Genomic DNA, 22,063 nt, shown 5'->3' with positions numbered 1-22,063 from the left:
TTCCTGATGTATTCAATTTCTACTGATTTCGCGAGGTGACATGCTCCCTCGGTACCTATGACTTTTTCATTCCCCTTTTAGCATGCTTGTCTTCTGTGTGACCCTTAGCTAGTTTTCTGGATATCTCGTCATCATTCCAGAGCTCAGAATGGCATGGGATCATTTTTAATTAAAATTTCTGTCGTACTTAAATCCCATACAAGTATACAAAACCTTGGCCACATATCCTACACAGTTGGCATTAGTTATATCACGTCAGCACACAAGAAAAAAGAAACTTAAATGTTATGAAAGAGCCTTCCATCTAGTCGCACTTTGATGCCTTTGTTTCACAAACATGAAGGGTCGTGTATAAATTTGCTTTTCCTCTGGCCGAAATATATCACGTTTGGTCCTTGCTTAGCCATTATTTGGCCAGGAATTTCGGTGTAAGATCCGAAAAGCCCGGCAATTTGTTCCCCAGATCAACTAAATGAGATTGCTAATTTGATCCTTACTAAATCTGTATAATTGACTCCCGGATAATATGAACAATCTATCAATCTTATTGTATTGAAATCAAAGGTATAAAAAGACAATAAATCCAAGGACAGCAAAAGCTGAGACCGCAGGACAGGACGAGGTATGAAAAGGAAAAAAATGAAATCGATCAATCGGACAAGGGGAGGGAATAGACATTGAAACCCCCCATAAACCACATCATTAAACATTCAGCTTCAGGCAGAATCAATTTGCCTGGCCTTCACCTAGCCATCGAGACCTCAGACATCAAACTCATCTCACTGTCATTCGACTTGTGGAATGACCATTTAGTATTATCCCATTGACCATTGAAACATATACCAGGATGAAGTATCGTCAGACATAAAAGCGCGATTGTGAGCATAGCTCCCTCCAGGATCATGAAGACAACCTCATTGTTTGCCAATGAACTGTGGAATCCACCCTGGAGCTCTGCAACTCGGAACACAGAGCGAACGAAAATGGTAACCGTTGCTAGGGCCAGGCCTGGATTTATGATTAACCAGCGCTCTGGCACACGTGAAGATAAAGGTACTCACCAGCCAGGAAAGCTTTCCACTTGATGCTATTCCGGAGAACAATCATGTCCATCTCCGGGTTGAGTTTGTGCTGATTCTTGTGTACTTTCCATGCAAAGTCTAGACAGAGGGCCATGAAGATAGCCAGAGAGACAACCTGGCTTGATAGACCGGCGATCATGGTATTAATACCAGCTTGGGAGAGATCAGCCTGGTCCGCATCAGCGATAGAGGTAACAGCGCCTCCTGAAGCCTGGAGTAGCAATGAAACCAAATCACAGATGATGAAGACAATAGTGTAAGTCCTAGGACTAAGGCGCGAAATGTCCTCTCCATAGATGATAACAATCCGTCCGAGACAAATATATATCGAAGCACTGATAAATGCGGGGGCTATTGTGAGGCAGATCAAATATCTGATCACCCGTTAGTATTTTTCCAAGGGTAAAAACACATGTGAATGTAATGGACGTACTCAAGGTAAGGATTAAAGAGGAATGGGTTATAATGCATCTGCAATCGCCCAGCATATCCGATTATTTCGAGCACTAAGCCACCAAATAAACCACCGAGGTAGCCCCAGGTCCGATATCGAATGCCCAGCACTACCTGGGCTACCAACAAGACCGCAAAAACAGCCAGGTAGAAGGCATTTCCAGCTAGTGAAGGCACGTACTCAACGTGCGCCTCGCTAAGTGGACAAATGGCCAGCGTGCAGTAATCGGATGGATCTGTTGAATTGCTCATGGTGGTTTCTGTAAATTCGATCTATGTGAAAAAGCAAGAAGCTTTCCAATAGAGGGTATTTAACATTGAGTCCATATTGAAATTTTAAACTAAATATCTCCAAAAATAACTATTGTTGGCCCTAGTTAGGCGTCCATGTCTGTTGAGAACATCAATCCACGGATGCCTGCGTCAAGCTGACTGATAGCCGCTAACTTGGATAGATCTATGCCGCAGCAAATACGGAGATATCCTCTGTGCCATTACTTACGGCACTAAACAGTGCTTGATTCGCCATCGAGGGCAGTGAGTGGATGCCGAAGCTGATCGGGATGTCTTGGCAGTGACGCCAAGATACGGACACGGACACGGATTTTTGATTTATAGTAGTGTACTTCGTATGGGCACGAGGGACACGGACACGGACACGGAGACTGATATGGAGACGAAATGGACGCCTAAACAACTACATATATGTCTAAGCCCGGGTTCTAGAACAGACCCTAGAACGCCAATTCAGTCGTCAAATGCCACAATGAATTTAAACTGTTTATACTTCAGTTCCCAGATCCCGGTGTTAACATAGGGCCAAAGTCTATGAGATTCTTGTGTTATAGATAGGATATTCATTCTTCATGTCTTGTGAAGGGCTAGTAGCGAGGGGTGACGAGTTGGTGTATTGAAAAATTCGGGTAAAAACATTATCGGGTGGTTTGGGGGTGGTGGTATTTCTTATTGTGATGGCCACCGGGATACTTTTGTCTCCAGACGAGACGAAGGACTAATAGGCTTCAATTTCTCATTCTGTAAATGTAGACGTTGCAAATGATGTCCATGTGGCTGCCACCAGTCCATATCCACCGGCAGACTAACCCAAGCGCTGCGGGTCAAATGATGTCGTTGGGTGTGCCATCCAGTCGACATACATCTCGTCAACGGCCGTATCCGGGAAGAAGTCTAGCCACTGGAAATGGTTGTCTAAACCGTTCAGTGTTGGCTGCAGAGCATCAACACCATGGCTTGCGTCTCCAGCGGATGAATCGGTTCCTCCCGTAAGTTGTATGTTGTGATAGGACTGATCAGTACTGGTTCCGGATATCATTCGACTTTCAAACCACCATTGGACACGTTTCAAACGTTTTTCATAGTGATAGAATACATCCCGATCTCCGGATTCATCCATATCCGACGTGATGAGCGCCTGGATACGAATAATACATCGTTTTATCGTGTTAGAGATATCCAGCGCACAACACAAATCGACCGTGTGAGGATGAATCGAAGGTTCCGATGCTGCTACCACTAGCTTACATGCAAGTGTGACTGCGAACCCGAGTTGAACCCATCCCACATTGTTGAATTTAGCGTCATCGCCTAAGGGTAGACACATATAAAAGTGGAGTAAGGTCTTGGCTGCGCTGAGTCCCATGCGCAACGCTTCAATCTGGAAGGACAGCTCATGACGTGGGGGTTGCGCGCCGGGCTTGTGATCGAAAAGCGTGACCTGGCATAGATACATCTCGACAGTATGAAATTGCATGAAGAGAGTCTCTGTATTTGAAAGTTAGTAAGATAATATTCAATAATGGCAGTTCAGTTCACGAACGGTTTTCACACAAGAGAAATGGTAAATTGGCGCGATATAAATCGAGTTCGGATTTCAACTCGCGATAGTAATGCTCGAGACTAAATGGGGTGTTGTGGATTTCTGGAACATGCTGCGATGAAACCAGCGTGATTTTGTCGGAAAGTTGTTGGAGCTGCACAATATGGAGGAGATATTTATCTGACGGATACTCTGCATCTGCGGCCAATAACTTGCAAATACTCTCGAAATATGGCAAGTATGGGAAGGAGCATCCCTTTTGTAATATCTGTGAGATCCTAGAAGACACCAGAGATGTTAACTCGAACATCCGTTGTCTGGAGATGTGGAGATACTTACGAAGATGAGAGATAGAAAAATCCGATAACAGCTCTTTTTTCTTCCCGTCCCCAGGAGATGGACTCTCTGTCTAGTTCACTATCAAAATCCACTCTGGTTCTCCAGAACCGATGTTCAGGGGGACGGTCGAGTTGTAGATCAGTGATGAGACTAATTCCAAGATGTAGATATTGGGAAAACCGACGCGGCTTAGAGTGATACTGGCACCTGATTTCTTTGTTAATCAAAGATGAAGTGGAGATAAAAAGTCGGGGACTTACCATGCGAGATGAACCAAAAGTCCCTGAAGGATCTCGAATGAAACCGGGCTATTAAATACCATGCAGTCACTGATCACCTTCTTTACCTGCTTCTCCAATTTACGTTGCAGAGGCATATTGTGATGCAAAGCAGCCGTGAGGATCGTGAGAAGAAGAAATGGCTTATCTCTTCGGAGTGTTTCGGCGGTTGTCTGCGCTGAGATTATCACGAATGGGCAGTGTGGCATGAGTGTCGCTCGAAATTCATTTAGTAGCATGTTGGCGGCACCTATGCTAATTAGGCCTTGATCAATGACATCTTTTGCATGCGCTGAACTACTCGGAGTCATCTCAGCAATGTTCCCCTTTGTATTAATTGTCAGTGATTCGCAAGGTCGATGAAGCATGTGGAAATAATATAATACCGGAGTTGGCGTCCCTAATTGGGCCAAGAGCTGATCTACTTTGGCTTCCAGTGTCTCTATCCTTCTTTGGCATAGTTAGTATACAACATAAGACGAACTAGAAGGATATATGTCACCTGTCTCTAGTATCCGGTTGATTTGTAGGCTTTACATTTCCACCCTCCCGAAAGTGACAGGATTTCCCCAAGCGGCTGCATCTATCAGCCAGTTAGACATTGAGGATCGACGATCTCTCCGACTAACCCACCGGTCGCAACTCCCTGCAGCCACAGAACGAATGCATCGGATTTTGGCCCTCGCGCAGTTTTGACAGGTTTTGCCAGAGCCATTGGTATATTTCCCCTTTTGGTGGTCAGCCATGATTACCTTCGTAGTAGAAAGCCAATGATTTCGAAGTCAATCGATGAGAAATTGGAGTTGAGCGCACCCGTGCTTAGGTGGACTCTAAGGCTGCCCAGGTGTGGGGTTAGCTTATTTAATACGCGATATGATTCCAAGGTTGCCCAGGTGGACTCACATGTCCTTGGCGCTTGTAATCTAGATCCCCAAAAGTCCGTACATTAAATGTTGAGGAGGGAAGTTTTGATTCAAGGTCTACAATAACATAGCCTTGGAAGGCATGTACTCCGCACGCGCTGTAGAGGTGGAAATTGTTAATGTTGAAATCTAGATCTGCGAGGAAAGCTATTCGTCTATCTATAACAAAGGCTGAGACTTTTTTTTTTTTGCGAAATACCAGATAAACCTCGTCACAACTCCCAGACTTTGAGGGCCAAAGTACAGTGGTGATTTTTCGACTCCTAGCATGTATAGGAGTGGGTGTTTACAAAGTAAACCCGGCAGAATTAGACTAACAAGGCGGAATGTACGAGTAAGCCAATAAAATGGCATAGAAGCTATGGGCGGTAAACATAGGACCACTTTGGAACTAAAGCTCCTTAACGTCGAGGAAAACTAGGCCTAATTAGGTATGGCACTCATGATTAGGGCAAATCACTCTAGAAGCATCAATTCTTCTGGACTATCAAGGCTTACAAAATAGTATGGTCGGTTTTATTGAGGTGTGCATAGATGGACGGGGCCTGTTCAGGTGCGCGTCCACTCCCGGGGAGGCATTCTGATTAGATAATCCGGGGACACGCTGGAGCCCTGGAGGCCAGGGAAGCGCGAAGCTCACTATTACAAGCTCCCCACAGTTACTCAACCCCCTTTCTCGGCACACTTATATCACCGCTGTGGCATTCAGTGCCAGTTTCATTCGTTACTTACCTGTCACTTGGCAGGTTGCGGGCGAGCTGAAACAATCCGGTAACCCTTAACAATCTACTATCCAACACGCACTTCTGAGATCAAGCCCACTATCGGACTGTCTGATCATCTCGACAAAGAATCGCTTTAACGAGATACTCCCTACAACATATTCATTCTTGACTCACTCGTTTCGATCTAGCTTTCGCTGATCGACACACCGTAACCCACCGACGTGCGACCCTCCATACTTTGTGTACATGCTGGTTCGATAGCTACCCGTTTACTCCGGGCCAAGGTCAACACAGATCTCTTTACCTCTGCTGAACATGGCCCTTGGTCAATTCTGCTCCCGTCAGTGGGCGCTGTGGACGCTGCTGCTCGTATCCTATGCCGGCGCATTCTACATCCCTGGTAAGTACCGAGGCGTACTTTGGCTAGACACAATCGTATGATACTTACACCCTTCCCTTTTACCAGGATACTCAGTTACCCGATATAATGACAATGATCCGATTCCTCTTCTCGTGAACAAGATCTTCTCCGACCACACCCAGCTGCAATATGCCTATTTCGACCTTCCTTTCGTCTGCCCCCCGAGCGGCAAAAAACATGGCGGCTCCCCGTTTGGATCCGGCCAAAGTATCTCGCTCAATATTGGAGAGGTACTGCGTGGCGACCGAATCATGACCTCCGACTTCGAAGTTGCGATGGGGAAGGACGTGGAGTGTCAGCCACTCTGCACCCGCGAGGTTAGTCGGTCAAATGTGAAATGGGCTCGTCAGCTCGTCAAGGAGGGATATGTGATCGAATGGATTGCCGATAATCTGCCAGGCGCCACAAGCTTTGTAACAGTGGATCGAAGCCGCAAGTATTACGCTTCCGGATTCAAGCTTGGCTATCGAGATATCTCTCCAATCACCGGTCAGCATCGGTACTTTATCAACAACCATTTCACAATCGTTATCCGCTGGCGGAGCGCACCAGAAGGAGGAAAAGTGGTTGTAGGTTTTGAGGTGTACCCAAAAAGTATTACCGCCGAGGACCGCCAGGAGAATGGATGCCCCAAAGCTGTCCACAATAGCAACGAAGGGCTGGGCTTGTATATCGCACCCAACCTTTCGCGAATGCAAGAGAAGTACTCCGGACTGTCATATATCCCAGATGATGATGACGATGATGATGGAGCCACACTGAAGGTCCCCTACACCTACTCTGTCTACTTCCGAGAGGACACCAATGTTGAGTGGGCCAACCGCTGGGATTTATACTTTACCAACCAAGGCGAAAGTTCGATAACCCACTGGCTAGCGATAATCAACTCGTTGACAATTTGCACCGTGCTGGGAGTGACCGTGTTCGTCATCTGGAGCCGCACAGTGCAAGGTGACCTTAAGGGTCGGGGGGATGGTGCTATGGAGGATCGGAAGATGAAGAGCCAATCTCGACGCCGAAGTGCGAAGTTTGGTGAGAAGAAAGCCTCAGGGCTTCTGGACGATAGCGCGGATGTGGAGCGCGATGCGGACTACTCCTCGGACGAAGATGCTCTCGAAGATACAAGTGGTTGGAAGCTTCTCCATGGGGATGTGTTCCGCATCCCCGCTTATAGTGGTCTTCTTGCCCCCTTGGTTGGATCAGGAATGCAGTTGTTATTCATGGCTTCAGGCTTGCTCCTCCTCAGCTGCCTGGGAGTCTTGAACCCAAGCTTCCGTGGTGGATTTGTTAGTGTCGGCATGGGCCTATTCGTCTTTGCTGGCCTGTTCTCCGGTTACTTCTCGGGAAGACTTTACAAGACCTTTGGCGGAGCCGCTTGGCGCAAGAACACACTAATCGTGGGTATTATACTCCAGTTATTCATTTTCTATTGCTAACTTATGAGTTTAGACCGCTTTGCTTTTCCCTGGCCTGGCATTCTGCCTTGTCTTGATTCTGAACCTGTTTGTCTGGGCTCAAGCATCTAGCACGGCAATTCCGTTCGGGACTCTGGTCGGCCTCCTTGCACTTTGGCTCCTGATCCAAGTTCCGCTGGTGTACATTGGTAGTTGGGTCGGCTATGTGCGTGCGGCGCCATGGGAGCACCCTTTGAAGACGAATGCGATTGCCCGCCAAGTCCCACCCCAGCCCTGGTATCTCCGCGCCCCTCTCGGGCCTGTGGTAACTGGCCTCATTCCATTTGCGGTTCTTTTCATTGAGCTGTTATTCCTTTTCAAGAACCTGTGGCAAGACAAGTCTGGCTATTACTATGTCTTCGGCTTCCTGAGTGTTGTCTCAACCGTATTGATTGTCACGGTCGTTGAAGTGACCGTGATCGCAACATACAGCCAGCTTTGCTCCGAGGTAAGCCTGCCCTTGGCTTGGATTATGGATTGCCATACTGACATCCTTAGAATTATCATTGGTGGTGGCAGAGCTTCCTCACCGGTGGCAGCAGCGCTTTTTGGATTTTTGCCTACTGCATCTGGTATTACCTCTTCAAGCTCCACATCACCGGGTTCGTGTCAAGCCTGCTATTCTTCAGCTACAGCTTCCTCGCTTGCGCTGTGTATGGCCTGTTGACCGGAACCGTTGGTTTCTTGGCCGCTTATGCGTTCGTCCGGCGTGTTTATAGGTAAGACCGCTCCGTTGAATATGGTAGGTAATAGACTAATCGTGAGAATTGTATAGTGCCATCAAAGTCGACTAAACGCTGACACAACCACACCGTCCTCTTCTTTATCTTCTTCAATCCAGAGACTCCTCGTCTCATCAGCATCTACCTCTTCATGACCTGATTTGTCCGACAAGCATAGGTGAAGTCTTCTACCACCACGGCGTATAGTGTCCTATTTCCTGCATTTTCTGGTCCGTCCCAAATTTTGAGCCCTTGCTTTCCACTTGTGTTTTGAACACAACCCACTCCTTCTCTCCCCTGTCCGTGCCTAGTAAGCTAGTATTTCCATCTGGTGCCAGATTTTTATATTTCGTATGTGTTCGCTCAAGGCAGATGAGGCTTCATCACAAATACACTCCCAATTTTTGAGTTATCGTCAGTTCTAATCTATTGCTGTTACCAAAATTCGAGGACAAAGTTCCCCCTTTATAACATACCGACGTTGACTGTAAAGCCAAGTGCAACTCATCTGTATCTACGTTGATAAAGATACCCCCCGGGAGTAAGTTATTGACGCATATGCATCAGGCAGCAAGGCGGCAAGGTTTTGCAGGTACCCAGGTGCTTGCTTCTAGTTAAGATCTCTCTGTCTCCATGGAGCATAAAGGGGCTCTATGGCGGTATGTAGATTTATCATCTGGAACTATCTCTCTTGCTTCTTTTTCTTCTTCTTCTTCTTCTTCTTCTTCTTCTTTCTTTTGCTCTCGATAGTCCGGAAGAGATCTACATGCATCAGTTATATACTAGAATGGATACCTAAGTACATCAAAGCATGATTCTGTTGGCTATTCGAGATCAGTATATACACACGAGGGAGCAAAAAGCCCTGTTACTAACTTCCGTCATGTCGTGGGCGTTCTCAATTCCAGTCACTGTTGGATACCTATCCCTCATCTCTGAGACCCTACCTCTATAAATACTCTCCCGGCCCTTTTTCAATAACTACCTCATCTTCTACTTTTCGGACTTTCCTTTTGCCCCCGGCCAACATTGAGGCGCCGACCCCGAAGAAGTCTCCGACCCTTACATGCTTCTCCGCTGCGGAGATGGAGCAAATGAAATCTGGTAACCGAACGGATTTCGTGGTGCTGCCAAATAACATGAAGGCTAAGCGTGCAACAATGACCTGCCCAAAAAGCACATCGCTGCCGCTGGTAAGAAAATTGGGCTACTAGCAGTTTTACAATTAGGGGATGCATATTTCGCAGTCGCTTTTGATACGACTGGAAACAGAGATAGGGCCTTTGAAACTTTACGAACTAAGAAGTTTCGCCCAAGTTCTGAGGTGTGTTGCCCTGTCATTAATGCAGTTCGGAGTGCCAGATGAGGCCTCGAACACAATCTGGACAAGCCAGAGGGGGATACGAGGACATACCCGAATATGTGGCAGCAGCCTAAAAATGGGAAGAACAAGGTCGGGAATCATCAGGGCTGCCATTGTGCTACCGAGAAGATAATGAGCCCTGGGAGGCTAAGAGAGTTTGGTGATTTTGAACTCATATCAACACGAATCTACGGGGAGCTCGATAATTCTCAAGATGGAGGGTCATTGTTCGACAGACGGGTAGTTGGGCTGGGTTGCAAAGATTGCGAAGACACTTTCCTTTTTTCCTCACAGTGGGCAAGATCAAGATTTTGTTTTAGCTACAAGTAAACAAATGACATGTTTTTTTGAGCATCAGATATTCTTGGGTAATTAAGGAGAGAAGAATAAAGGGAAACATATATGATGGTTTTATTCATCAATAAATTGGGCCTGTACAGCCCTAACACGAGGTCTGATCTCAGTTAGAGCCCTCGGAAAAACAGGCATCTGGCATCGCCGAAATGCAGACTGCAGTAAAAAATAAAACTCGTGATTCGAGGGAGCAAATAAGCTCGTGCTCTGCTTTTTGAACACGGGGATAAAAAGACTATCCTGATTGGGCATATGTCCACAATGACTTGAATATCATGGGTGTTGTACAGCCAACAATCATCGATACGGCAATCATCACCGCGGATTCAGTGTTCAGACCCCTCCAAAGGCCCTGTTGGCGAACATGGGATGGAGCCTTATGGCTCTGTCAAACGATATATTCGTCCACAAAATTCAAGAGGGACAGAGTCGACACAGTGCCCTCGAAGATATAATGGCCACTGGGGCCTTGACGGAGATGCAATTTTGTAATTTGAGCAGCATAGACTTTGTATGTCGAGTCATTATGGATGGATGAATGAATGAAATCTCCAGCAGCATTAACATCACGAGACCACGGGGCATTTTCCTACCAGAGAATTATCCGTTCACCATGATACTCGTGGTCAAACCAATTATGAAAAATATAATAAAAAACCTGTCAGATGCGTCGGGGAAAAGATACTGATCAAGGAGTATGCACCGCACTGCACTGGAGAATAAAAGGTCTATGCACATCATGAGCCTACATTGGGTGAAACCATCCCATGTTGAGCTGGAAATGTGTACGTTGATGCAGACGTGGCCATGTGGAGCATATCGGACATACTTTGTATAGCAATCATCGTGCATAAGAAACAGCGGTGACTGTGTTTCACCTCCAAGGTACGGAGTACATACGTAAACATTGTAAATCCGGGGGTGATCTTAGACCGCCCCTCATGGCGTGCTCGGAAAGGGGGATTGCTCATTGTGGGGTGATGATACATTACGTTCCCTCTCCTTGTTTCCTTCCTGAGGGTTGTTATCAGAAACGATAGAAGAAATAGAAGAATCCGAAGGAGTAAGAATCCCACCGGCGGACTACTCCGTCGCTATCTTGGATCTTTCACGACGTCTCTTTTCCCTCCTTGGGAGTGTCAAATACTGCGGTGTGATTGGGCGTTAAGATAAGCAAGTGGAACCTCTGCCCCTAAGCCTCGCCTCTAACCTTGTTGGGTTATCCCAGGAGGATAAGGACTCGACTAATTGGTTGAAACGGCAGTGACACGATCCTGTGGAGCCCAAGGTTTAACTAGTGGTCGGCTTTGGGATTCACTAAGCTGAAACAGGTTAGCCTTTACAGGGTCCTGTCACACTGGAAACGCTGCCATGGGCGTGGGCTGTCCATGCCGTTATCCACTCCGGTGTCGAGTGCGCGTGTGAACTGCACTGAAGCTAGACTTTGTATTAAATCCCTCGGCTTCGGCACGATATGTTTTAATTGAAATTATTGGTTTGAAGGGGGTGAGATGAATGGTGGTTTTACATGCACGGTTGGTATTGTGATTGTATTATAACTTACCCAATGTGACAGATGCAACACCTGGACCGCACACGACCCCCATAGTGCCTGTAAAGTGGCGACTCGGCACTTAGCCCGATGGGATTTTATTACCTACAATCGATAAAAATCACTGGTCTTGTGACTGGACATTCTCATTTTCAATCCAATTATTGCTAAGAAAGATGACAAATATTCAATTGGGCAGCTAAAGGGGAAAAACTGTAGCTTATGTACGTAAAGGTAGCACTCGGGATTATGTAGTTCGGTCTTATGTTACCATACAGGTTCTTCCGAAAATCACACCATCGATGCTTCGAATGATCCCATCGTCCTTGCGGGGGAGTACGTCAGTACCGGATCATGTCCCCTGATCTCCGTTGCAGGCGGGAACTATTTTGGACTAATCGATTTGGGATACAATTACAATGTACAATGTACAGCAATTCTGCAGGGTTGATGGTCAAATAGGAATAAAAAAATAGGATCTTCATCGTGTATCGGGGAAATATTACATTAAATACAACACCCTTTTAGTCTTGGCCTTCATGTGTTCAACAGTTTTAGCCCCCAGTCTCTCTGGAATTATTCAATTATCTAATTATCTCCTTTTTTCTTTTCCTATTTTGGTCTTTTTTTAATCTTTTAATCTTTTTTTTTCTCTCTCCTTTGTTCCCCACATTCTCTCTCAACCTCATATATCAGCCGCTCTCCCACGCTTTTCTTCTTCCTTCCTTTTTTTTTTCTCATAATTTAATTCCAAATTCCTAAACATATTGGCCGTCCATTGAACCAGATATTCACCATGGCCACCAAGAAGCCCAATATCCTCTACATCATGGCCGACCAAATGGCCGCGCCATTGTTGTCCTTGCATGACAAGAACTCGCCCATTAAGACCCCTAATCTAGACCGGCTCGCCGAGGGCGGTGTAGTCTTCGATTCAGCCTACTGTAACTCACCACTGTGTGCTCCCTCGCGCTTTGTCATGGTCAGCGGCCAGCTGCCCTCCAAAATTGGAGCCTACGATAATGCGGCGGAGTTGCCCGCGGACACCCCCACATATGCCCACTATCTCCGCCGAGAGGGATATCACACAGCCTTGGCCGGAAAGATGCACTTCTGTGGCCCGGACCAGCTTCACGGATATGAACAGCGTCTGACCAGTGATATCTATCCTGGTGATTACGGCTGGTCGGTCAATTGGGATGAACCTGTACGTCAATTTTACGAACAACCGTCTGTAGTACCGTACTAATTGGAATGCAGGACATCCGTGCCGACTGGTATCACAACATGTCTTCCGTGATGGAGGCAGGCCCCGTTGTGCGCACTAATCAATTGGATTTCGATGAAGAGGTGATTTACAAGTCAACCCAATACCTGTATGACCATGTTCGGCAGCGCAACGAGCAGCCTTTCTGCTTGACTGTCTCCATGACCCACCCTCATGACCCTTACGCCATGACCAAGGAGTTCTGGGACCTGTACAACGATGTTGAGATTCCGCTGCCTAAGAACGGAGCTATTCCCCACGACCAGCAGGATGCGCATTCGCAGCGCGTGCTGAAGTGCATCGACTTGTTCAACAAGGAAATGCCCGACGAGCGCATTCGTGCTGCTCGTCGCGCCTACTATGCCGCCTGCACATACGTTGATACCAATGTTGGCAAGTTGCTGCGTGTTCTTGAAAACACTGGCTTGGCTGACGACACCATTATTGTTTTCACCGGTGATCACGGTGACATGCTTGGCGAGCGCGGCTTGTGGTACAAGATGACCTGGTTTGAGAATTCGGCCCGTGTTCCTTTCCTCGTCCACTCACCCAAGCACTTCGCGCCGAAGCGTGTGTCCGAGAACGTTTCCACCATGGATCTCCTCCCAACATTCGCTGAATTGGCAGGTGCCAAACTTATCTCTGAGCTTCCTCTCGACGGTGTTTCCCTCGTGCCGTATCTGACCGGTGGCGAAGGTCTCCGCACTGATACTGTCTATGGCGAGTACATGGGTGAGGGCACCCAGGCTCCTCTCATGATGATCCGTCGCGGCCGCTGGAAGTTCATCTACTCGACCATCGACCCGCCTATGCTCTATGATCTCGTCAATGACCCGGAGGAGAGGACCAATCTTGCAGCCGGCCTACCTATCCCATCCAGCTCTACCCGCGCAGCCATCGCAGCCAAGCCCACCAACTTGACATCCGTCAACCTGCCAACTCCAGACGATACTCCGCACGCATCGCCAATCCCTCAGCGCCCCAACACGGCAGACTACCCCTTCCCCTCGAATACTCCCCCTCGCACCCCGAGCCCCGGCAAGCTCCCGCCCACAGTGCCCAACACCACCGACCCGACTAAGATTCTGGCATTCTTCCTCGAGGAAACCCATGCCCGTTGGGATTTGGAGAAGATCCACCAGGATGTACTGCGTTCCCAGCGCCGCCGGCGTCTGGTCTACTCTGCCTTGATCCAGGGTACCCAGACCGTGTGGGACTACGAGCCGCGCACCGACCCTAGCACCCAGTATGTGCGCAACCAGGGCAAGGGTGCCCTCGACGATGTTGAACTGATCTCGCGTTGGCCCCGTATACTCCAACAAGCTGCTGCTGCCAATGGGATGTCTGCATAAATCACCCAATCATGTTTTTCGTGAATATGCCTATTGGCTTGAACATTCGTTGAAAATATTTGATTGATTGCATTTTCTATTTTCTTCATTTCTCTTGCACTTCAGCATCATCATTTCTGTTATTCTTTCACGGAATTCCCGGCATTCGTTTTATTTCGGGTTCCCTTCTTTTTTTTCGGTGATGTTCATGTTTTTTTCACATGTTTTTACATTCACATTTTCATATTAAGGCGCGCGCTATACCCGGGACTTATTTCCCCAATTTGCATCTTTCCATGCGGGTCGGTTGTGGCTGCATGGGTCATTTTGTACATAGTTGTGCTTTTGGTCCCCCGGGTTGGGTGTCTTGCCCTGTAAATTGCTGGTGTTGGATTCACATTAGGTAGATACAATATGCAATCAGACTGTCAATTGGGCTTTTGTATTGTTGTTCCACCTTTTCTTTAAGCTGTTTTTTTTTTTGTTTTCCAGTACGATGGTACTAAGCAATACTTCTCGCCGAAGTGCTGGAATATGGACGCGCTTGCCTGCCGAGACATCGCAAATCGATATGAAACCGGAAACCCAAGGCACGGGGGCAATCAAGAGGGTTTGTATGAGACGCACGTGAGTGAGCGAGAGGCAATAGATCAAGCAAATAGGAGCTTAAACAAAACCTTTTCTCCACGAGGTCCACAACCTTCACTTCTGAACAATCCCTGAATTCAGACATGAGTGATAAGTTGAGGCAAATCCAGGAAAGGACCCAGTTTAGGGCTCTTGGGGAAAGAACGACCCTTGTTTTCCTGGGGTGGGCCTAGTAATAGTCGAATGAGGGGCCTTTGATGAATTAATCCGCTATGTCTGCTGTCATGGCCTAGGCATTGTTGGCAAATCAGACCGGGCAAGGAGATCACCTCTATTAGGGAACCGAGTGCCATATATCAAGTCATATAGCCCCTTCAAGCTCCGGGTCGTCCGAGATAACCGCCAGAAATCTAAAGGTCTGCCCGAATCTGAAGCGGCAGCTGAGGAGGCTTGGGGTACCGAGAGATTTGAGTACTAGTCTAAAGCAGACTGTGAGGCCATATATAGAACAGAACGCCCAGAGTCTAAATTTCACCGTGAAATTGACACCGGTTGGGTAGAGATGGTGGCGATGAACCGGCTCGGACACTGCTGTGCTCCTTTTCAGAGCATGAGGTTGTGTACTTGATGCCAAACTCCCGTCGCAATAGTTGCTATGATAGCATTGGAAATTTCACAGTGAAAAATAAATATATGGTAAGTGCTGAGAGAGTCGACGACTGTGAGGTATTCGGGGAAGGGACAGATTCGGGAAGATCGATGTTGTTTTGCGCAGCTCAAATTGAAACAATTCTGCTCATGGTTTATAGAAGCAAGACTCAAAGGTTAATCTTCTCTCGGGTGAACGTAGTCGTAAATATGCCCTGTAGGCTTTCGATCCACCTCTTCTTCAAGCTCCAGTCGATCGGTGACAAGTATATGGCATGAGGATGGAGTATTCTTGATCACGGAGTTTGACAGGATTATAATCATCGACCGCCTCGCTGTGAGTAAAGCATTTTTAGATCGATTTACCTCTTCGGGGTCCGAGGCCTGGACATGGGTAGGAAGGGAGGAGAATTTAGCCAAGGTTGACCCAGCTCGCAATATAGTGGTGCTTTTAGATGAAAGGTCGAGTTGGATCAGTAGAGAAGACGGATACCAGGATGAGTGTAAGGCTACCTTTTTTCCATCTTCGCCATATTGTAGAGATTTAGATGAATGAATCTCCGTGCAAAGGATGTCTCTGTTCTATCTCGCTTCGATTTAATATCCCCCCATCAGTCCATAGTCACATCTTATATAAGAGATTATTCTCTGTGTAAATATCATTCATCCTTGAAATAAGTGGATAGAAAGCATTTGATATGGGAAAGACTGAAGAGAGAAAGAGGCAGAAGGTGGACAAAGAACACAGGCTTTATTGCCTCCTATTGGCAAGCAATCACACTTCATAGCATAGTACTAGCTAAACATCAAACTTATTACTCCGTACGGAGGTCCGTTTTGTATGGGGATTATTTGAAGGGGGTATCATTTTCTCTCGTCAATTTGGTTGTAAAATAAAGCTATAGGAAAATTTTGAATGACAAGAGAAAACAAAAGGCTAAACAAAATCCCCTATTCATTCGATTCAAACCATCTCCTCCATCAGAGCAGCAGCAGAGTAATGTCCACTAATCATTGCAGCCACGATACCACGGAACAAACCACAGGCATCCCCAGAAACATAAGCAGGGACATCAAGCAGCTTCAAACGACCAGAGACCTTAGGATACCATCCAACACCCTCCAAAGTAGGTCCAATCAATTTCGCGTTCTCGTCCGTACCCAGGTCGGGGAACTTTTTAGCAAGACGCGACAAGCCCTTGGTCATGGCAAGACGCAACTCGCGACCGTAGACCTTGTCGAATTTACCGGTAACAGACTCGTCTTCTTGGAGAAGGCCTGTCATCGGAAGCTCAAAGTGAGAGTCGGGCTTCATCATAGCCTTAATAACCGGCAGGGTTAAGTGCTTCGCGGTATTCTCATCAAGGATCAAAGTGTTGAAGCCAGAATTCGATCGGCCAGTAGGTGGACAGTCTGAGCGTCCGGAAACAGTCCAAAGACCCTTGGTCTCAGTCAGCACTGTTTCTCCCTGGCGACAAACACAGAATGTACGCCATTCCATGCCCGTTTCTGTCTCCTGGAATCGTAGCTTGGGATCGAGCTGCTTCATATCCCGGAAGAAAGCCCGATCACTCGTTTGCTCAATACGGAATCCAACCTCTAGTCGGCGGAAGTTTGAATGCTCAGTAAGATTCATCAGGCCGTTGCCCAGAGGCCCAAAACGGCCGGTTGTGATGATGACTCGACGAGCATAGAGCTCAGAGAAAGCGCGGTTTTTGTTCTTGCTGACATCTCTAACCTTGAGCGTGAAGTTGTCTGCCTCTGCATCATATTCCACATCGTCAACGTGGCACTCGTTGAAGATCTGGCCTCTGATACAGCCGACCATATCATCGATAAGATCCATTCGTGCCTCCAAGGAAAGATAATCAGATGGGTACGCCTTCAAGACGAAATCCAATTCCTTCAAGGCATCGGGACCCTTGTATGCGTATTGTTTGGGGCTATCAGGAAAGGGAGGTGTATCAAGACCCGCAGCACCGAGCCTGTTACAGGTCCACGTGTAGGCCTCTTTCAAGGCATTTTGGTCCTCCAGTGTCCACAACTCAGTTGCAGAGGGGAAGAACGAGAACTTGCCATCGGAGAAGAGCCCAGCACCTCCGTTACCACTAGTGGCATCTGTGGCATCGTATCTATCTCGCTTGGAGGCCGTCTTCCCAGAATCGAGAATAGCAAAGCAAAGACCCGAATCCTCGAGTTTGGCGGCGGCAGCAAGCCCAGCAGGGCCCATGCCGACGATAACAACATCAAAGATATGCTTCATGATGTGATTGAGAGAGAAACTTCTTTGAAGGGTTGAACGAAGATGCGCAGGCCGGCTCGGGTTTTATATTCTTTTCATGGATGAGACTTGTTTGAATTGATCAGGTCTCATCACTAGCAATACGCATCTAAACCAAATATACAGACGCCAAAGTACCTCCGTAGATGACTGATAGATCTCGGGACGTCGCAGAAAGAGGGCTTACTTGCATGAATCCTGCACATAGCACGGTCAGCAGTATCTAGATCTCTAATTTTCGTACTTTTGAACCGGGGATTACAAAAAGAAATGAATAAACTCTTTGATAAGTGATATATTAGACATATTCAGCTAAGAAATGTCGCTCTGGGTCGCGCTGCTTTGTACTGCTGACATTATATTGTAAGCACGCCAAGCCCTATATTCTCTGTTTAAATCATATACTCCGTGCAGAGTACTAATATTAAATCCACTATTACATTATTAATATCCCATAGTATTTCGTACGATTCACTGTATTATTATGAGGGTAGAGATCTCTGCACTGTTGTTGTTGGACTTAGGCCATACAGTTGGTACCTCAGGCATGAACTCCTCCGTATGTCTGCAGATCTCGCTCCATAGCAATCAACTCTCTCCCCACTTCTTGGCCCCTACATTCAGCAGATGCCTCAACGACTGTGCGTACTAAATCACATGTAAAAGAAAATGCATCTACGGAGTATACTCGTACGGAGTGCTACATAATAGGTTTAGCGGGCTAATGAAGTACATATTAAAATGACTATTTCTTGGCATTACTGCTATTTATTTATACAATTAAACTGAACGATATGCATGCCAAGTAATGGTGGATACTTGATTTTCTTTTCCGCCTGCTAATGCATAAATCAGCGAAACTGTACTAGGCCGAAGCAGCATGACCTGGAGCGATATTTCTTAGCAGAATATATCTATTACGGAGTATGGAGTACATATCATACAAGCCTTTGTGAGAGCATTGCACCTCACCCAACAGTGCTAAACGAGAAAAAACAAACAAACAAACTGCGGGTGACTTAAATGAAAGTCGATCCTAAGCTATAGGTAAGTTCCATAAAGGAGCCCTCGTGCACCGTGTAGCGAAAAGGAAGCCGGTGAGTATTCCGGTACGGGGAACTGGCGGGTGCCGAGAAAAGGTCTACTTAATTGGGCTGCTAGAACAATTGGCATGTGAAGTAATTTGAGGTTTTTTTTTCTCCCTTTGGTATATCCCGTGATGTCTGGTTCCACGTTTCAGCTAAAAAGTACGAGACTAGGATAAATGAGGCATCAGGGCACACGAAGTAGAGCCTAAAGCAAGCTAGGTTATGCCGAGTTTACTCCGTGCCGTTGAAAGCGACAGGGGATTGATAAGGTCAGCGCAATATCAGGGCATCAGCGCCAGACCTATGGCCCACTTTCGATGTGATAGTCTCATCCCTACATGTATGGAGAAAAATACACACATTGTTCCATGCTTTCCAGGGTGATTTCGCTTAAAGGTATTTTTCTCTTTTGTGCCAGTAAAAACGGTCACATGACCACTCTATATTTCAGTACTCTAGTCGTAGATCTATATGTTGTACTTAGTTCGTTTCTTCCTCTCTCCAAGCGCAATTCGACAAGATTTCCAGTACGCTCCCATGATTCATGCGTAATTGTACTGGCGCATCTCGTACAACAGATAGAGTTACACTGAGTTTTCGCTTTTTTCCACCCCTGTCCAACCCCAGCCACTAGACCTTTTAGTGCTTACTATAAAAACCTACTGAATAGATTAAGATAAAACATGCATCAGTAACCCTCGAACTACATACTCCGTACGGAGTAGTCTACTTGGACCCGTTTCCGGTCCACGAAAATTTTGACCTGTCAAACCGGTGATCCCAATCGAGCCCGGTGATCATAACCCAACGTTGAGGCTGAAGCCTAAGAGAGACGGAGTCCGAAGCGTAAAACTCGACGAGCCGCGATCTAGAGTGATCTGTCTCGGACGGACCGTATGCGCCCCACTACCCGCTACCTAAATAGCCCTAGCGGAGGGACCGCAATTTTATTTTCAACACTAGACATGCATACCTAGTTGAGAAGGAAAAAAAAACATTCTCCATGGCGAGAAACCTAGCGGAATCACTAAAGCGTCAACGCTCATCTTTACACAGGGGAAACCACCCCGTTGGGACTGTGAGCTACTCTTCTCTTGAACATCACCCTCGTTTGAAAGAATATACCTCACGCTATCGTTACTGCCCACTCTGTGGCTCGGTATCGACCTTGATCTTCTTTTTTTGGATTATTCAAAACTTGTCAAATCACGATCATGTCGATATCAAACCCTCCTGTGGATGAGAAGATCACTGTCGTGGCAGAACCTACATCCCCCCTTCAGAAAAAGAAGACGTCGCAGCTTCATCCCCACAAGACGATCCAGCAGCATCATATAGCAAATTTGGCTACCCGCAGCGACTCGTTATTTTCGCCGTTGCAAGCATCACAGGTCTCCTGAGTCCACTCAGCTCATCTGTCTATGTTCCTGCAATTCCCGAAATCTCCAGGGATTTAAATGTATCCGTTTCAGCCATCAACTATACGATTACAAGCTACTTGCTCTTCCAAGCAATTACCCCAATAATCTGGGCTTCTGTCGGCGACAGTCTGGGCCGCCGCCGATTATACATGATCATTTTGTCATTCTATGTGGGCTCATGTATCGGTCTGAAACTAAGTAACAACTACGCGGCTGTGCTTATTCTGCGTGCGCTTCAATCCACCGGCTCTGCTTCAACCAGTGCACTCGGCGCAGGTATGATCAGTGACCTGATTCATGTTAGCAGACGAGGTGGTTTCATGGGCATATATAGTGCCTTGGCTGGTTTCGGTACAGCATTCGGACCAGTCATAGGTGGTATCATGGCTCAGTATACCGACTGGCACAACATCTTTCTTTTTCTACTCGGACTGTCAGCCACTATGCTTCTTATCATTGCATTTTTCATTCCTGAGACCCATCGCTCGCACGTAGGGGACGGTAGCGTTTTGCTTCCGCGTTATCTTCGACCCCTCTTTCCCTTTCTGGAACCATCTGGGATGCAAAGGGATCATCCTCTACAAAAACCTTTATTTAAAATCGATTTCATTGGGCCGATCCTCATCATGAAAGAGCTCGATGTTCTGTGTTGTATCCTGTATCCTGGAATCTGCTACACCGTTTGGCAAATGAGCATTGTCGCTGCATCCACTATCTATGCTCGTGACTATGGGCTCAGCGAGCTTCACATCGGTCTCACATACATCTCAAATGGTATCGGATCCTTGTGCGGTAGCTTACTCGTTGGACGGATGCTTGATCTCGACTACCAGAAGCAGCTTCGCCGGGAGTCCGAGGGGGTCGAGAATCCCCCGAAAGAAGTAAAGAGAATCGAGCATGCTCGTATTCGCGCAGTGCGCATTCCTATCATCGTCTTTATTGCTACTACTATTGCATTTGGTTGGACCGTTCGATACCATGTTCACATCGCAGCGCCTATTACCCTGTCATTCTTTGTCGGCGGATTTGATACCTGCATTCTTGCAGCATTCTGTAAGTTTTGTTCTAGCTTCTAACATCTATTATCAAAATGAAGCATGAGGCTAATTATTTCATCACAGCAACCCTTGTCGTCGACTTGTTCGAGAAGAAGTCTTTTGGTGTAACAGCCAGTATGAACCTGGCGCGTTGTCTCCTCTCTACGGCCGGTACAGCAGCAATCGAGCCTATGATTCAAGCAGTTGGTACCGGGTGGGCATTTACCATCCTCGGTCTCATTTGTTTGGTAATTTCCCCGCTTGTCTTCGCTGAATACCAATTTGGAACTGCATGGCGTGACAAAAGGAAAGCAAAACTTCAAGCTAAAAAAGAAACCGGGAGCTCATAAGAAATGCGTAGTTAGATTTTATATATAAAACTGGATCATTAGAGTAAGCTTCCAATACTATTAGACGCTTCAACTCCATCTCAATTGAAAGTTAATTCCAAAAATTGCATTCAAATCTGGAAAACTCCCCAATGTATTTTATAGAATCCGCCGTAAGGTCATGTGTAAAGCGACCATTGATCTATGAAAGTCGATTTGCAGAGTCTCAGCCCCAGACTTTTAGTGGTACTTTCGTCCTGCATAAGCAACCCCGAAAGGGAAACGATCCGATAATTCTTTCTGCAGACATGAGGGATGCCAGGGTACTGGTAAATGCACGTGATGGAGCCTCCCAGTACAAATGTGAAAAATTCATCTCAGCACCTGCAGGAAAGTGGCGATCAACCAGATTGATCAAGATTCTTCGGTTACATTCAGGAGCCCGAAGGATCACCACGGCACAATTTAGTTGAAATGTTTGCTTTGGGTTTAGACACGGAGCTGTAAGGCCCCCAAACAACACACCAAAAGTCAATTGGCCATGCATTAGATCCGGAGATGTATCCGGTT

At 46.8% G+C, this 22,063-nt stretch overlaps 6 protein-coding genes across 6 annotated transcripts; 3 read left to right on the top strand and 3 right to left on the bottom strand.

Moving 5' to 3' along the window:
• Positions 1-742: 742 nt before the first annotated feature.
• N7487_010811 (RTA1 domain-containing protein) lies at positions 743-1,787 on the bottom strand (the record flags this gene model as incomplete). Its single annotated transcript, XM_056878541.1, has 3 exons — positions 743-1,008; positions 1,062-1,456; positions 1,516-1,787. 3 exons carry the CDS (start codon positions 1,785-1,787, stop codon positions 743-745), a joined length of 933 nt encoding a protein of 310 aa, XP_056723860.1.
• An 847-nt stretch (positions 1,788-2,634) lies between these two features.
• N7487_010810 (fungal specific transcription factor domain-containing protein) lies at positions 2,635-4,735 on the bottom strand (the record flags this gene model as incomplete). Its single annotated transcript, XM_056878540.1, has 5 exons — positions 2,635-3,317; positions 3,373-3,650; positions 3,712-3,918; positions 3,972-4,439; positions 4,527-4,735. 5 exons carry the CDS (start codon positions 4,733-4,735, stop codon positions 2,635-2,637), a joined length of 1,845 nt encoding a protein of 614 aa, XP_056723859.1.
• Positions 4,736-5,952: 1,217 nt separating this feature from the next.
• N7487_010809 (transmembrane 9 family protein) lies at positions 5,953-8,306 on the top strand (the record flags this gene model as incomplete). The annotated part of the gene is made up of 5 exons (XM_056878539.1): positions 5,953-6,037; positions 6,104-7,455; positions 7,508-7,960; positions 8,011-8,231; positions 8,288-8,306. The coding sequence occupies 5 exons, from the start codon at positions 5,953-5,955 to the stop codon at positions 8,304-8,306; spliced, it is 2,130 nt and encodes a 709-aa protein (XP_056723858.1).
• A 3,993-nt stretch (positions 8,307-12,299) lies between these two features.
• N7487_010808 (putative choline sulfatase) lies at positions 12,300-14,122 on the top strand (the record flags this gene model as incomplete). Its single annotated transcript, XM_056878538.1, has 2 exons — positions 12,300-12,710; positions 12,764-14,122. 2 exons carry the CDS (start codon positions 12,300-12,302, stop codon positions 14,120-14,122), a joined length of 1,770 nt encoding a protein of 589 aa, XP_056723857.1.
• A 2,179-nt stretch (positions 14,123-16,301) lies between these two features.
• Positions 16,302-17,600, bottom strand: N7487_010807 (uncharacterized protein; the record flags this gene model as incomplete). Its single annotated transcript, XM_056878537.1, has 1 exon — positions 16,302-17,600. One exon carries the CDS (start codon positions 17,598-17,600, stop codon positions 16,302-16,304), a length of 1,299 nt encoding a protein of 432 aa, XP_056723856.1.
• Positions 17,601-19,920: 2,320 nt separating this feature from the next.
• On the top strand, positions 19,921-21,514 carry N7487_010806 (uncharacterized protein; the record flags this gene model as incomplete). Its single annotated transcript, XM_056878536.1, has 3 exons — positions 19,921-20,069; positions 20,090-21,180; positions 21,249-21,514. 3 exons carry the CDS (start codon positions 19,921-19,923, stop codon positions 21,512-21,514), a joined length of 1,506 nt encoding a protein of 501 aa, XP_056723855.1.
• Positions 21,515-22,063: the final 549 nt, after the last annotated feature.

Source organism: Penicillium crustosum, assembly GCF_028827405.1.
Source record: "Penicillium crustosum strain IBT 35664 chromosome Unknown utg000005l_segment0_segment0, whole genome shotgun sequence".
Taxonomy (NCBI): Eukaryota; Fungi; Ascomycota; class Eurotiomycetes; order Eurotiales; family Aspergillaceae; genus Penicillium; species Penicillium crustosum.
This window is presented reverse-complemented; position numbering and strand designations above follow the sequence as displayed.